Raw genomic sequence first — 18,863 nt, 5'->3', positions numbered from 1 at the left:
GAGAGGGTCTTCAAGAAACTTGCCATTATGAAAAAATGGCTTGAACAAGATGGAGAGCAAATGAAAAAATCCTACGGCAAGTCTACACAGGCACCGTTCGGCCCATAGCAGAGTACGCATACACCTCATGGGTAACTGCTTCCAAAACCAGTACAGATAAACTGGACGAGGTTCAAAATTCAGGCCTGAAGATAATTCTCGGAGCAATGAAAACAACTCCAATAAAAGAATTGTAAAAGACATCCAACTTTGAGCCATTAGAGACAAGACAGGCATACAATAGCTCTTGTGCAGGCAGAGAAGGCAATGAGACTTCCTTCACACCCACTCCTTTCAAAACTCGAGAGCAGAACTGAAAAAACATACTGAAACGACAGAATCTCAACGATATCGTCAAAGAACTGCAGAAATGAAAAACAGAAGCACTGGACACAGAGGCAGAACCGCTTGTGCCCGATGAATGGGTTCCTAGGCAATGTGCTCCAAATATCAGATTGGAGGTACCAGGAGTAGAAGAAAGGGGAAAACAACATCAGGCCCACCAACAATCTTTACGCTAGAAATGATCAATGACCGCTATCCAGCACACTCTTGGATCCAAGCATATACCGATGGATCAGCGGAAAAAGCAGTTCAGAATGCTGGAAGTGGTGCCTACATCAAATTTTCTCTCACTCTCTCATCCAGTCGGCAAGAGATTCTCAGACTTTAGAGCCGAGACGCAAGCCCCCACTTCGGCCACACCCCAACTGTATGAGCGAGGAGAAGATGGACAAAATATTGTTTTCCTGACAGACTCCAAGTGAGCTCTTCAGACTCTCAGCAGGTCCATCAGACATCTTTACGAGACAGCTGCTGGAAATGTAGGTATAGCCGGAGATGAAGCTGCGACAAACTTGCAAAGGAAGCAACCAAGGAAATACAGTTCCAAACCTCCAACTTCATACAGAGAATCTCAGATTCTGCAGAAAAACAGATTTTCGTAAGAATGGAAGAACATAAATGATGGAGGCTACCTGCCAAATCATGACAGTCTGCACAAGCTAATCAGGCACAGCCAAACAACTATCCTCCGTGAGCGCACTTGACACTGTGGCCTGAGAAAACATATGAAGAAGTGCGGTGATGCAAAGACACCAAAATGCCAGTGCGGATCAGAGGAACAAATACCATTCCACATCCTGCAGAGCGGTTTCTATCTGGAAGAAGTACGCCAGGCTGTTTAGCCCATAGACATCCAAAATGAGACCAAGCCATGGGGAGATGCCAGCGACATGCAAAAGCGGTGAAATTCACTGCCGCATCTAGTGGCAAAGCAATGCCTATCTATATTTTGTTCTGGAAATTTGATGTAGGCACCAATTGCAGCATTATGAACTGCTTTTTCCACTGTTCCATCGGTATATGCTTGGATCCAAGAGTGTGCTGGATAGCGGTCATCGATAATTTCTAGCGTAAAAGATTGTTGGTGGGCCTGATGTTGTTTTCCCTTTTCTTCTACTCCTGGTACCTCCAATCTGATCTTTGGAGCGCATTGTCTAGGAACCCATTCATCGGGTACAAGCCTCTGTGTCTAGTTGCTGCTGCCTTTCCTTTATGCAGTTTTTTGACGATATCGTTGAGACTCTGTCGTTTCAGTATGTTCTTAGTTCTGCTCTGGAGTTTTGAGTGGAGTGGGCATGATGGTAGTCTCTTTGCTTTCTTTGCCTGCACAATGGCTTTGTACTCTCGTCTTGTCTCTAATGGCTCAAGGTTGGCTGTCTTTTTCCATTTTTTTATTGGAGTTGTTTTCATTGCTTTGAGAATTATCCTCAGACCTGAATTTTGAACCTTGTCCAGTTTATCTTACTGTTTTGGAAGAAGTTACTCATGAGTGGATGCGTACTGCTATGGGCCGTCGTGCCTTGTAATTAACGTAGGATCTAATTATTGTCCCCAAACTTTTAAAGCTTTTTGAAAGGCAACTTTTGAACACTTTTTGCTAGGGTGTTTTTGAGTGTAAATAAATTTCAAATCAGAATATATCCATTTCACAAATTCTTAGAAAACGATTTGTCAGTTAACTGTGTCATGACAAAATAGCAAACAATTAACAAATAAATAATTGATGTCAGAATGGCTGGATTACTGCTAAATTACACCATAACATTTCTTTACCTTAGATAAAAAGGTGAAACTAAGGTCTTTTATTAATTTGGAAAAAATTAATTGAGAAGACACGTTAGAATCTAATAACAAAAATGAAGTACATAAGTATAAACTACAATTGTTGTCTAAGATGATAATATACATGACCGAAGGCATAAATTTTTAACGCAAAGGAATAGTAATTTTGTATGGACATATTGAATACAATTAACAAGTACAATAGACCCGAGATTTTAAGTACCAAAGGTGATTACATTATTTCTTGTCCATTGACAATTTCAACATGAGACATTTCAAATGTTACAGAATGTCAGTATCCTATACAAGATAGAGTGTTAAAAAAAAATATATTTCTATAGCTATAATTAAAAAAAATTACACACGTTGAATTTGCATCTTTCTCTTAATGCACTCAATGTGAAAGTGATTCTGACTAACACAGGATAGCCATTCGAACAGTACATTAAACACGATACCCTGACGTTGAAAATATTTTAACAACGTAAAAAGATGTTGTAAACTATTTATTATTTGTGACACAATGTTTTTTTGTAGAAATGAACTTGACACTTATGATCAGATCTAGACAGGGTCTAGAACTGTACTGATTTTAACACGTATACATTGATACGTTACACGCGGAACATTAATGGTAAATTTAAATAAAGTCACAGCAAATAAGCTTTATGAGGTAAACAATATCGCATGAGTCAAAAGAACATTGCGCATGTAGACTTACTAACTGATATTAGAGCATACCTTGGCAAGTTTTTTTGGTATAATACAATATGCACTCATATGCTTATCCAATTACCTTACATGGCTAAATAAAAATGAAAAACTTATTGATCGAATAATCGTGTGAAAATGCCATTTATAATCTAAAAAAATAGATGAAAGGAATAAAGTGGTGAGAAGATTTCATTTTGCTGTAAATAGAACGTTTGACTAAATTACTCATGAATAGAGTGTCCATTAAGCACCATGCAAATTAAAATATATTGATTGTGTGGAATTTGGCTGTATCGCAGTTACTTGAAAAAATTGTAGAAACATTTTATCAACAAACTATTTTTTAAGAAAAGAAATAAATTGTCAAAATGCTATTTATTATTGTTACAACAGATAAATCCATACTTTAACTTAGAAATGGTTCATGTTCATTCCATTAAACTTTTTTGGATATATTCTTTCTAATGTCATGGTGTAAATCAATCCTTTACTCTAAATTTGTCTAAAATGCTAGTGATGACTAAAAATATATAGTTTCTGAAAAAAACTTTAATGAAAATAATTGGACGTTATTTGATCTGTCCAATTTCTTATCCCAACTTTGATTTTACTCCTATCACACCAAAAGTGAACCTAATATCTCAGAAAACAAGTTTAAGTATAATAATGGTTAAGCCATACGCATGATGTTAAAATACTTTTTCAAAATTGTTTAAATTCAGTTTCTAGGATACAATCGGCGGAGCGAATTTGGCGGGAATATAAAGTTGTCGTGTTTCCGCAGCGAGAATTTAATAATGAACAGGCAAAAATAATATTTAACGTTATCGTTAATTTTGTACTGTGGGTTTAACTATGATAAGACATATGGCAACTATCATGCTTTTAATGATCTGGGAAGACCACTGGTGCTTCTCTTAGCATTATTACATCACTGACTGGCATCTTGGTAAAATCTACAACGCAAACGAGGTTTTGAACCAACAGCGACCTTAACCATTCGGCCACAGATGATCCTACTAATAGATTCTCTTCGGAATCCATATTTGAGAGGACGGCATCAAGGTGCCCTATCTTTGATAGAGGTTTCCATGCCAGAAGTATATTTTGAATGAGCAAAATTAGTACATTCACAATACTTAGGCTGAAAACTCTCCAGTCACCGTCATGCTAGACAAAACACAGAAGAAAAAGACTTGTCGATGTTGTATTTCATACGCTTAAATACGTGGATTTATAAAAATTTGAATAAAACGTTGTGTAGACCTGTATATGTATATACTTGCTACATGTTTGTTACTCTATGCTATCGTTCAGATTCTCTACGGAATTGACGAAACTATAGAAAAGGCCGAAACTTAATTATTGCCATCAGATTTATACATATCTCCACAAATAGACTACATTAATAATTACTGGTATAACGTAGGCAGGATATGATTGTCATCCTACACAATGTTCTTTTATATATCAATTACCTTAGATATAGACTTAGTTACGATGGCTGGGCGTTAAGCAGTCTAACAAAAATCACAGGAACATACACAAGAAATGTAAAAGTGTAACATTTCACGCAAGCTGTGATTTACGCGAGAAAAACATTCAACTCTTAACAGTCATGAAATATATATAAAAAAATAGAAATATATAAAATAATTAACGGATGATAAAAATGTCTTTAAAAAACAATGTAATCAGAAAAAGCTATGTAAAGTCAAAGACATAGAAATCTGATATAACGAATCAATGCCTGTCTGTATCGACAAATCATACTGTTTCTATTTGTATTGTTGAAAATCGTTGTTCGCAGTGAATAAGTATTAAAGAGGCATTTCTGAGTTAACAAAAATCAAGCTAGATCTCAGTAACTCAGTCAAATCTGAACACTCCTATGAAATGATCATTCTTTCGACAGGATACTAATTCCACTTTTATTACTTGTCTTAAATCTGTATTCACCCATTCCAGTTCGTTATTCAATTTCCGCTCATTTCAATCAAATTGGAAACCCTTGGTTACGCACATCAAAATAATAATTTGAAAAAAAAATAATTGCTCGAAACAGGAAGAAATGATTGAAAGCTTAACGTCTGTAGACAACACTTAAAACCATGTTATCCGACTGAACTATCTAACAGTTCCTTGGAGTCATTGTCTTACTAAAATTGTATATTAGCCTGAGTGGGAAAAATCTGGCTTTGATAACATCTCCCAACCAGATAATACTGCAAATAAATCTTTGAAATTTTGTCCTGGATAATGTTCCTAACTAATTCCGCGATTTACCGTACTGTATTACATATAGCGTGCTGTTTTGTCAGATTAAAAAAATCTCCACTCAGTCTGGTAACTTTGATAACCACCAGATTTCCCTTTGGAAACTTTCCATTTAACTCCGTTTCCATTGTTTTCTTTACCACGTAAGAGAAAGTCTTTGCTTTCCAAAATACTAGTTTAGCGTTGTTGCAAACCTAATGTTCTTTTATGATAAATCATGTAAATTTTCTATTAAGTTGTGCAAAATCAGTATAAACACTCAACTGAAACCGGAGAATTAACAAGTAATATATCTTTTCAATTCCGTGGAATTACCTGCAATCAATTTCTCTGAAATAATGCAGGTCGATTTCCCTTCACTGTTATTAAGGAAGGTCCCTAAAACAACAGGACAAAAGTCCAACAGGAAAAGCCTAATTCAAAGATCGCAGCCGCACGTATTGCTCTCCACATGAAATGTTGGTATGTGAAACTAAATTTTTCAGCCAAAGGTCATTGGCACCATTGACCTAGGAGTTCAGATTTATCACCTGAATATGATTTGAGTTTTAACTCATATTTTTCTATTGGATATTCTTTTGAGACATTATTATACACACATTCTGGGACAATGCTAACCGGCCTGTCCATGTCTAACTCTATTGGTACCACCGTTTTCTCACAAACTTGATTCAAAATAATTTTCCTTAAAGCTGTATCCAACAAAACGAAACTGGCATACGATATTTAAATCTTCGCTTTTAGATCTACCAGCATACATTGCACCGATCCAGTCAATGTCTTTTGGGCTAAATCTTCTTTTCGCTTGCATGTTTTAAAGCGGCATTTGCCCGGGCCGTGTGTCAACACAAAAACATTCAGTAGGCTGTAAACTTATATCATGACCAACTTTTTCTGTTTTCGTATCTACTTTGTTCCAAAATATTTATGTATATTTTATACACACAGCGACATCCTGAGGCTTGAAAACCGTGATGTCCTCACAAGCCATCTCCATGTCTGTTCCAGCTGGACATGAACCTTCAAATGTCATATTATCTTCACAGGATCAGACTTCAAGCACACTAGCCGATCACCAAAGGCATCAGACAGAACATCCTTAAATTCGCAGGATATGACCAGCTTCCTAACTGCAGCTTAACGTTCAAAAATATCGTGCGGTTTTAATTAATGTTCTTTTATTTATGTTTTATCCTAAGGAAGCGCCTGCTGAGTTGTAATTCTTAATATTCCATATGGATCTGGACTGATAACCAACTACGGCAATTTGTTTTCATGTTATATTCATTTTGTACTTAAATACTGTTGTCTCGGGTTAAAATTTTTCCAGTTTGGCAATTTTTGCCATAATTGTTCAAAGTTCTTAATAAATACATGTTGCAGAAGTAAAATATTGAAATGAAAAGTGAATATATATATCACGTTACTTTCCGTCCGTTTCTTTATATATGTTATGTTTATTGTTTGGTTTATTGGTGTGTTACTTCTGTTTGAAGCAACGAGTCTAATATATCTTTCCACTACAGTTTATATTTTTGACTGGCCTACTTTGCGATGTGTGGCTCTGGCAGTGTGACTGGCCTACTTTGCGATGTGTGACTGGCCTACTTTGCGATGTGTGGCTCTGGTAGTGTATGATTTGCTTAATCTTCTCTACCCTTACCGTTTACTTTTTGCGATTATTATTATAAACTTTAATACGTTCTATGCTTCCAAAAGATGTTCCTATTAACAATCACATAAGCAGAGTTTATTTCTGTGTGGTACCCTTTCAAAGCCGTTGACGGATGCATAATTGCAGAGTGCGTAACGCACCATAATCATAATGGCCCAGGGTAACAAGAATATCAACGCGTTCTGACGTCGACTTCATGTAGCAACGTCATAATTGCGTATGATAGGGTGCTGAATCGATATATTCTCAAATACCGATGACATTGTTCATGAAAAAGCAATACAAGTTATAGATCTACTCATACGTTTGTGGAAATTGTGAAAACTGAAATATAAAAGATAAAAATAAAGAGAAGATATATGATATAAAAGCTATTATACGGCATGGTGTGTGCCTTTTAGCCATAACGACACACCTTGTTTCATAATGGCCTTCGGACTAAAACCTCGGACAATTATGGCACTACATTTTCCTGTCTGGAAAGAAGGCACAACTAAGCCGTATATTAACCATTCAGTAATACTATTGCTACTATACATAGAAACAAAAATGATGTTGTTCTTTGCCAGCGCGTGCCCGTTTTTATTTTTTCATAACGGACCATCGAGCTTTTTACCATGATGTTAGGGACAACGTGATCCCCAGGACGGGGGCCGGTCTAAAGAATCACTAAAAATTACGCCTGTTTTCAAACGTGACTGAGTTGGATGTAATATCAGACTGAAATGAAATGAAAGTGGTAATTACGTCACGAGATGGACTAGCACGCAACATGTCTGTATCATCACGTAGTTTATACAAACCGGCTCCATGATTAAATCAATCTGATAAAGTTCAGCTGATGACAGTTGCCTACTGATGTATTAATGTCAGAATGATGTTCCGGTATTTGCAAAGACGGCGAATAAGCATCATATTGACATTGTTAAAATAAAGCATACAGGGTGTCCAACCCAAGCGACTTTTGGACACACGGAGACAATGTCCTGGTTTTGCTGTCTTCGACACACTTTATTTTCTGAAACCCCGTCAAGTAATAAGGACAATGTCCTGATTTAGGTAGCTTTTCGACGATATGTTCCTTATTACTTGACGGATTTGCAAGTCAGTTAAAGGGTGTCGAATCAGTTCACAGTACTTTTCTCAAACACTCCGCCAAAGTGCGAAAGTGTGTACGTTATCTACACACTGTCAGGTAGTCCAGGAAAAGCACTTAAGCGAAATATTTGGGAAATGTACTGACAACTGATGACAGATGTTTCTGCGGAGGTAAGCACTCATTTTGCTGTCTTCGACACACTTTATTTTCTGAAAACCTGTCAAGTAATAAGGAAAATATGGGCAAAATGTTACCTGAATCGAGACGTTTTCTCCATGTACACGGTATCCAAGAGTCACGTGGGTTGGCCACCCTAACATAATAAGTAAATAAACACATTTTAAAAAAGCATTATACTGAATTGCAGCCGCGATTCTCTTGCACAATGTTACTGCTATAATTTATACAAAAACAAAACAAACGTTTGCCTAGAAGATTACAAGTATATCAACACAATGTAACATTTAAGTTTTATTGTCAATGAACTTACTTGTGCTGTACATAATAACGTGGGCCTCAAAACGCAGTTCTTATCAAAGAACATCAGTGGGGGAGGTGATTAGGTAGACATGTCCCAGAATGTATTTATTGCAAAATCACGTTTCCAGTACGTGTGTGTTTTATTTCAGTCGTTTGCTAATAAAGACACGTTTTAAAATGGTATTGGAGGAATAGCATGAAAATTTTAAATAACACAGTTTTCATTCTTTTTTTTTTTGACGTTTCACTATAGCGTTTGAATATGTATGACATTACAGGGAGCGTACTGTTAATTATTATTCCTCTCTTAACTTTATGTTCATCAGAATAAAGCAAATCTGTTTATTCTCAGCGGATTCGAAAATTAAATTTTCTCCCTTTATTCCCTTCAATAATATGATTTTAAGATAGGCTTGAGTTTGCATAACCTGATAATCTGAACAAATAAATGTCTCTTTGTGTATCCATGTAACTTACCCTTTTGCATAATTTTATTTGAATGTATAATTACAAATGGTTGAACTGTCATTCAACTTTGATAAACGCAACATGGTATGGAACGGATATTTTCGACTTTCATTTAATGTGTCAGTTTAGACTTAGTGACCCTGTTTCTTTTGGAACATGGAAATAATTCAATATTTGAATTGTAGAGATTTTCTCAAGCTGGCGCTAGAGTGTATGAAGCGTGTTACACTTTCCAATACCTCTCACGAATACATTCAGTGGAAGCATGTCTGTTACTATTTTACTTGGTTGCGTTCTGCATTCGAGACATCTTTTCAGACTAATTGATTTGATGTTCAGTTTTTCTTAACGTACTCAAATCTATAAATAAAAACTGCAGAAGAAAGCAATATGTATTTTGAATTTTGATACAGACATATTATGAAGTACTTATGGGAATGGTCTATGGTTGAAATAGTATATGTATATCATTAAATTTGTACGAAAAACACAATACGTGCTTTTAGATAATAAAGCGTACGACTGAAGCCGGTGATAGGCGGCGTGAGGGGCGCGTTGCAAATTTCATTACCCTTACCTCACATTACGAACTCAGTCAACTATTTTATTCCCCTTGTATTCATTTGTTCCTCAAGATTGGTGCCAAACCTTTCTTCTAGACGTCTTTTTTGTGATCTCTGATTGTAAAGTCATTGTTCTGGGTGTGGTTTAAACTTATTTACTGCATAATTACAATCGGCAAAAAATACAGTAGTAGCAGACGAGAGATGTAGCGTCTAACAGTAAGTTTCATTAAACGCACAACATTTAAGTGTTTGTCATCCAATCTGATGCCTTGGATACCACATACTGGCTGAGTTTTTGTCTCTCCATCATATCACTCGGACATTTAAAAATATCAAGATTTAATAAAGATATAAATTATAAAATGGTCAATTTCAGTTAGGATTAGTACAAAGTATTGCAATCTACAGAAATCGACACAATTTTAATATAAATAACAGTTTGAAAATACATAAAATCATTGAGTACAATTAAAGGCACGTTCTATAAACTATCACCAAACTGTTTCCAGGCGAACAATTATTGTCAAATGTTTTATAAGAACATTTATTTATTGATGTCTACTTTCAGAAGCATATTTTGACAAAAGATGTTGAAAATTGTAGTTGCAAACGTCTTATTGGTAGCCTTAAGGGTAGAGAGCACTCATTTTGCTATCACGTATGTCCCAAGCTGTCTACCGTAAGGAAATACTGCTCGCCAATCATTATGATTTAACACATCACAGGTAATTGACTAGTTCATGCTTATTCAAATTAAGTCTTAATTTATTGTCACATAAGATAGATTATTGTTAAGGAGATAGCAATTTTTTACTGAATATCACACGTTTTTTACTTGTGCTGTGACTCTACCTTTGTACATATTTAATTAATAGATAGGTTTATTTCAATGACCTATGTGTATGTATATTAATATATTGCAGTATTCTTTGCTATTCTTATAGATAACCAGCTTGTAATTTAATTTTAGATAACATTAAACAATACATTTACAGTTTTACTGTAACAAGCTCTCGGGTTTGAAGAAAACTCGATGGAAAACATTTATTTTTATAGTTGTCAGGGTAAGGTGTAAGAGCAAGGTATTATGTTACATATACTGATAGAAATGTTTCACTGCCCGCAACCCAAATGGCATACCTCATAATAGGCATTTTTAAGGCTAAGATTCATTGATACTTGTTATCTGAGGACGTTTATAGTATTTTTCTTGTTGGTTTACTTCTTGCAGAAGTACTGAGCATATGCGTTTATGTTTCTTAAGATTTGCTTGCGCTTCTTTGTTGTTACATATAATGCCCTTTGTTAACAATACGTATGTAGGAGATTACCTTAAATTCACGCAATTCTGAATATATAATTAAGAACTGTTTAATTGTTATCGAAAGACAGGACGTGCTTTGTGTTTGAACGGTGAAGAATAGCTTCATTGTAACAATGCTTCTTTTAATCATTTTGATTTGTTATCTAACGGCTATTTGAGAATATTGCACAGAATAATTGGTAACTTATATCTTATATATTGTAAGGCACTGATTGGAAATTGTGGCTTCATGAAGCAATATGAAATAATATGAAAACTGAACCAGGTAAACGTCAGTATATCGGGTAGGTAACTTCAACATTAAACAGATGTTTTACTTTTTCACCAATTAATTCTTTGACAGGATTTTTCAAACAGAGAAAAAGACGTTATTAATTGTTGACAAAATTGCCGAAATATGAACTTACATATCATAATGGCTGACACTGTGTTCCTAAAATCATCACTATTAGAGTGTGTAAACAATTTTCAACTTTAGTCTTTGTTAGGTTTTATGTGCGTGTGTATTGTTAATTTGAGTTTGTTGGCTTTCCTCTTTCATAGTGAAGAACATCAGTAAAACATTTACGACTTAATAAAATTACTGAAATGATCGACTCTGTCATCTGGCAGTTTGTGTAAATTTAAAATTTAAAATTGCCTAAAAATTACTTTATTCCTTTTTTGAAATTTTGTCAGCTTAACGAATACTTGGACGATGACTTTCATTTGAATTAATTCTTCTAGTTTTTTTCTCTTTTAAATACTACAACATTATTCCTGCTGGAAGCGTAAGTCGAACAATACATTTTAAATCTAAAGTATAAAAAAAAGAAATTGATACAGGAACGCCCAGACAAGAAAATAATTCATTTGACTTATCCAGAAGGTACTGTTAACACATATACAAGCTTAGCTTTGAAAAAAGCTAGTATGATATATGCGATACGTTGTCGATTTAATTTCGTGAAAATAGTTACTTTAACATGTTTTAAACATTTAAAAATTTCGTTCAAATGTAATTTAATGATATGCGGATTTACTTTTTTTACCAGAAATATTTATCGACGCTCATCGATTACAACATGTCAGACTGTTGCTCCCCTTTACATGTATAATCTTGAAAATAGTATATCGGGTCCTGTATCTAACACAAGATTACAATTTTTAATTCTTTACACTAATCAATTTAAGGTGAATCCCGAAACAAATTCTACCAATTTGACATCAGTCTCCACATCTCATTCGTGCGAGAGATGAGCTTGTTCTATCCGCATAATGCTGAGCATATTAAGGGATCAACTGGTACCATTTTTCACATCCATACGCGACTGGGGATCGAATCCGCAACCTTCCGGACCGGAGGCGGACGCTCTACCATTAGACAAAATTACTTCACTGAGAGTGGAAATCGTGTGACATGATCACCTTCGGATCGAGAGCTTCGGTGTTTGAACCTTACCGGAGATAGAGACAGAGACGATAGATCACAGATAGGCAGAGTAACTGTTCTAACGAAGATACTTTATTCCAGAAAGATCTAAGATCTGCAGATGACGATAAAGCGACGCAGATAATTTATTCTTGAGAGAGTGGCTTCATATTACAATTAAGGACTGTTGCTGGTCCTATGCGAATGATTTATTCCTCGGCTGGAACCTTTTAATCAAGTTTTTTTTCTCCACAACCGAGATTTTCGGACTTTATCGTAGATGTTCATATGAAATTCCTATCGTAATATCGTCCCGCCGAGGCGGTCCGAAATAATTCAAGGCACGTTCTCCCTCTCGATTAAGAATGACATATTCAGTGTTCCTTACTTGAACGTATGTCTAGTTGATTTTAAGTTCTTGTCTCCTGTGTATATCTACAAAATAAAAAACTATACAGATGACTAAACCTTTTATAATTTGATATTTTCATTACTTTCAACTTCAGAAACGCAAAATCTTAATATACTTTCTATACCCTCAAGACGCCTCAGTGCGTGCTATTCATAATAAATCGAGAGAGTTTCTGGATTTTTGTGTCGAAATACTGTCGAAATTGATCTTTTCAGACATTTCAAATGAAGCGTTTATCTAAACTTCATGAAACACAGATTTTATTGAACTTTAGTACGTTTAACTTGATGTACTTTTAGGTCAGCCTAATATTTTCGGTAATTCGATCACGCGGACGTCTAACTGAAAAATCTCTCTGTTTCATTGAGCAACATGTACGTCACTTCATTCCCACAAGTAATGTGTATGCATATTGTAAATCCCATGTCGTAGATCTGTTATATTTACAGAGGATTTTAAGTCAAGCATTTCTCCAGATTAAAAAGCAGACGTTATAACTGCATTAAGAAGTATATCACGCTATCTGAGTGATACTCCCTTTTATTATCATGACATGTGTACTACCTGCTGCAGTTCCTGTAGAATAAATCAAACATACCACATTATAACACAATAATACATACACAAACTAACATAAATAATAAAATGTTATTTTAATTTTAGTACTGTAGATTCCCCACCCATCCCCAAACCCCATCTGGTATGGGTATGTATCCCGGACAACATTTTCTTAATGGATATGTGTTTCTCAATCAATGCATTTCATTGAACGTAATCAATAAATTACAAATATATTGCCTTAGCAATGGTAATTATGAACTGCGTAAATATCAAGCTAATTCTACTACCATGCAAATTTTATAGTTTACTTTAAAATATATATCTTGGAGAAGGCTCATCAAACCTGATTTTATGTACAATATTGTACCATTGACTACAGTTTTATATTAGAATTGGAAAAGTTATAAAATGTCTTTTAAACGTACTGAACTGACCGTTTTGATATACACGGCGTGTCTGCTGAAACATGATAAGGGTTTACATGTTAGGTTAGGTTCGTACCTTTAATCAGTTTTCGCCACTGACCGTTCCAATACATTGCCCTCATTGTGTTCTTTGTGTTTGTTCGTAACATCAGTTTTGTCTATATGTCTTGTTTTGTCTCTGTATTTTAATTTCAATAATCTAAACATAATTTATATATCCATAGATACAATGTTTTGGAGCTGAGGTGTGAGGAGTCTGAGATCTTCGAATATTGCTTTTTCTTTTTGGATATTTTTACCCTAATGTTTAATAAAGGTATACGTGAATCAATTGAATAAACTGGCGAGATCTAATTGCAAAATACAGTAAAATCTGACCGATGCTTTTATTTGTTGTCAAAGAAATAATTCTAAATGATTCTTTGATATTGACGAAATGCTAATCCATTTTCGTATCCTTTGTATCGTATCACATGTCTAAAAGCTCGGAAGTATGAAATTAGACAAAGGAAACAAGTGCGAAGGCGAAAAGCCTTTTAATAACATAGTGTCTAAGCTTATCAGTCTTGGTTTATTGGACATTGTGTGGCGTTACTCCTTGCTATTTAACTTATTATTACACTGGTAAAACGGAAACACACTGTCGATATGTTTTATACAATACATCGGATCACGTGTTTAGGATATAATCTTTGATCATGCAAAAGGAGAAAGTGTTGTTAATTTTATTCTTTTGAAGTCACCGATTTATATTTGACGTTCGAAGAATGACTAGATAACGATTATATTGGTATTTGCGTAATGCGTTTCAACTGTTAAGCCATACATTCTGTCCGGTGTATTGGCCGATTGATAACTCCCCTACTGCATATATATGAAATAAGTATAATTTCTGTTTCACATTTGACCATGAGACAATGAAAGTATAAACTCTCTCAAGAAAGAAATAATGACAAATAGAAATAACAGTAAAGATCTTTCAGCAATTTTATAAAATAATCTAAACTTCACGAAACTATTCCATTTCTTATTAACACTGTCATAAACACAGTATACAATTAATATATCTATCGTATTCCGGCCCGTATCGATGGATCAGTATTACCACATGATTTTTCTTTAGACAACAATTAAAAAGATTGAAACAGAAAAAGTGGAAACTCCACAGGTCTCTCAACACAACAGAAACGAAAATGTTGCAGGCTCGGTTGGATTGAGCCTGTTCATGGACGGCAGTGGAAATGCATGCTACCGTCCAAGACCTCTAGCCCCGGGTTGAGCAGAACTCAACATTTACACATGCTGCAAGTACAAAAACAAAAATAATTAGACATCCGCAGATGTGTTCGAAGCCTTTGAATCCCGTGTGGTTTTACCTTGCGTCCTATGCGAGCAATTGCAAATGCACTGGCAAGCTGAAAACTAGATGTGGCATTATATGAACCCAAAGAGACTCTTTCTAAATGAAAGTTATTTCCTTTCCGCGTAACTGATCGATGGTATACTTCGCAAATATTTCAGTCTTGGTTATGTTGAACATTAACATAACAAGATTTAGCTTACCAAAAGATTCCTTCTAGCGCATATTAAATATTCTTTTTAAGGGATCTGTTTTTAGCATCCTGTTACAGATGTTTAATAAAACAATAATGAAAAATATGTATTGTTAGTTTACGTGCATTCTTATCTAGATCTATTTAAAAACATTTAAAGTTATTTCGCACAAACATATATTTTAACTTATAATAATAATCAAACACCTTCTACTTAAACATTATATCAGCGGACAATAAATAATAAAGACCATCATTCTATCAACATTTCGGGAATCTTCCCTAGTGGAGTGGCACAAATCGGAATTCGGCCGTATGTTAGCCTCTTTGTAAATTTAAAGTTTCACATACATGGACAGAAAAGTGCTGCCAAACGCCTTGCTTAATTGCATCCCATGATTGATACTTCCAGCTCCAGGCCGTCTGGGACCGTAGAAGTTAAGTTAGAAGAAAATGACACCAAGCAGAATAATAGCAGACGATATTTTGACGGGAGTCTATTTTTAGATGATGCTTACTCATTTAAATAATCTCCATTCTTCATTATGACAAGTTAGATTTAGGAGTTATATGATTTTAACTATATTATTGTTTCTTGAAGACTTGTTATTACATAGTTGTATTTCACTAAACTTTAGTCTAAAGATTGGCTTAAAGATGCGCAAATACACCCTGGCAAAGAGGCTATTTGTAATGAATATGCATGAGTCCAAGATGGCGGCGACCTACTGGAATTCGGATGCCTTTGATGATACCCTTGTATCCATTACCTGCTCAGTCAAGTGTGACATGTTCACCATAAGTGTTCCTTCCCTTGAGAAGGAACAATAAACAGTCCGCTGACTAGCTGTTACACAAAGCTAAGCCTATGTCTCATTTACATTCGGATAAACAAATACATGTATTCCTTAGGGTATAACTGAAATTGCAAACCAGGATTATGTATACATTATTTTGTCCTGAATGTAGGACTAAGAACATCATTATGTCTAATTATCTGTATATCTCTTCTAATTTTAGTCTTACGCTACTAATGGTTTGCAGCATATAATTAGGTCATGGTTTGTCTAAAAACTGGTATGCTATTCCATTCCCAATTACATAGTTGTTGTCACATATATTTGCACGTCTCAGTGCGTCCCGGTCTAAAATTATATAGTTGGCAATGGTCACCTTTCCAGATGTAATTCCTGCCAGGAAGCGATACACAGCTGCTGAATACCAAACTCCGTGAATCTTGAGAAGCTCAAGTAGGGACATTTCTTGGGGCTTATTACTGTCGATTGGATACAGGGCGAACTTTCAAACAAGAGTCATGACGATGTAGAGTACATGTGTGGATACTGCTCACGTACGACACGTCGTAATGTGCAAACGTGTTTTTCCACGAAGTTGCGAATGGAAAGTGTGGGCACTGATGCGACGTTAAAACAAGTGATACTCCAACAGCCGCCGTTAGTTAATTGCGTTTCATAGATCTAAAGTCTTTTTAAATAATCAGCAAATTAAAAAACAAAGTATAATAGGCCGTTTTAAGAATGCCTTCGACCTTGCCACACATTAAAAATCCCATTTCTTTATTTTGATATATACCCAGATGGAAAGTTTACAGTCGCAACAATGTAGTTTGTTCTCAGATGAATAACGTAAGAGGTAACTAATATAGCCATAATAATGACGAATCTGTTTGGAAATAAACAACATTATTGACGTAGTACCATCTGGCAGAAATTCAAAAAACAAGATTAAGATATCAGTAATTACAGAGAAAAATCTAGTATATGTCCTCGCGATACTGACACTAATATTTCATGCTCATTGTTTAGGATAACAACCACGAAAAACGGATGAGTAATAACATCTTCCAGTTCATTGCAACGCGTATACCAAACATAAAATCTTCAGAAAATAGATCGTTCGGAAATTATACTGAGGAATTGGAACAAAGTAGATAGTTCATATTCTACTTTGTAGTTAAGAAAACAGTTCATGTGTGATTGACTGAAGCTACTAGAGCTGAAAATAGACTCTTGTTTGCTCGCAAATTATCACGCAGCACTGCATGCAAGATTCATTTGAATAATTAGATAACCTCCAATAAACACCTACAAAACACATAGTTCAAACTACTTTACCAGTAGTTCACACAATATAGACAGTGCTGCCCACAATATAAACAGTTCACACAATACAGATAGCTTACACAATACTGATAGCTCACACAATACAGATTGCTCACACAATACAGATAGCTTACACAATACAGATAGTTTACACAAAACAGATAGATCACACAATACAGATAGCTCACACAATACAGATAGCCCACACAATACAGTTAGCTCACACAATACAGATAGATCACACAGTACAGATAGCTCACACAATACAGATAGATCACACAATACAGATAGATCACACAATACAGATAGCTCACACAATACAGATAGCCCACACAATACAGTTAGATCACACAATACAGATAGCTCACACAATATAGATAGCTCACACAATACAGATAGCTCACACAATACAGATAGCTCACACAATACAGATAGTTCACACAATACAGATAGATCACACAATACAGATAGCTCACACAATACAGATAGCCCACACAATACAGTTAGATCACAAAATACAGATAGCTCACACAATATAGATAGCTCACACAATACAGATAGTTCACACAATACAGATAGATCACACAATACAGATAGCTCACACAATACAGATAGCCCACACAATACAGTTAGATCACAAAATACAGATAGCTCACACAATATAGATAGCTCACACAATACAGATAGATCACACAATACAGATAACCCACACAATACAGTTAGATCACACAATACAGATAGCTCACACAATACAGATAGCTCACACAATACAGTTAGCTCACACAATACAGATAGCCCAGACAATACAGATAGCTCACACAATACAGATAGCTCACAAAATACAGATAGCCCACACAATACAGTTAGATCACACAATACAGATAGCTCACACAATATAGATAGCTCACACAATACAGATAGCTCAAACAATACAGATAGCCCAGGCAATACAGATAGCTCACACAATACAGAGAGTTTACACAATACAGATAGCTCACACAATACAGATAGATCACACAATACAGATAGATCACACAATACAGATAGCTCACACAATACAGATAGTTCACACAATACAGATAGATCACACAATACAGATAGCTCACACAATACAGATAGATCACACAATACAGATAGCTCACACAATACAGATAGCCCACACAATACAGTTAGATCACACAATACAGATAGCTCACAAAATATAGATAGCTCACAAAATACAGATAGCTCACACAATACAGATAGCTCACACAGTACAGATTACCCACACAATACAGTTAGATCACACAATACAGATAGCTCACACAATATAGATAGCTCACACAATACAGATAGCTCACACAATACAGATAGCCCAGACAATACAGATAGCTCACACAATACAGATAGCCAACACAATACAGTTAGATCACACAATACAGATAGCTCACACAATATAGATAGCTCACACAATACAGATAACTCACACAATACAGATAGCTCACACAATACAGATAGCCCAGACAATACAGATAGCTCACACAGTACAGGTAGCTCACACAATACAGATAGCCCAGACAATACAGATAGCTCACACAATACAGATAGCTCACACAATACAGATAGCTAA

The 18,863-nt window shown here is 35.3% G+C and overlaps 1 protein-coding gene across 1 annotated transcript in view; it reads left to right on the top strand.

Moving 5' to 3' along the window:
• Positions 1 to 18,863, top strand: part of LOC123523259 (dentin sialophosphoprotein-like) — a 40,346-nt gene extending 21,483 nt beyond the window's left edge. Inside the window, exons 2-3 of the mRNA XM_053549206.1 lie at positions 827 to 982; positions 17,270 to 18,863. Coding sequence (XP_053405181.1) covers positions 827 to 982; positions 17,270 to 18,863 — 1,750 coding nt within the window. The remainder of the gene's footprint in view (positions 1 to 826; positions 983 to 17,269) is intronic.

The sequence above is a fragment of the Mercenaria mercenaria genome, chromosome 8 (assembly GCF_021730395.1).
Source record: "Mercenaria mercenaria strain notata chromosome 8, MADL_Memer_1, whole genome shotgun sequence".
NCBI lineage: Eukaryota > Metazoa > Mollusca > Bivalvia > Venerida > Veneridae > Mercenaria > Mercenaria mercenaria.
The sequence above is the reverse complement of the archived record's forward strand: the minus strand, read 5'-3'. Positions and strand labels throughout refer to the sequence as shown.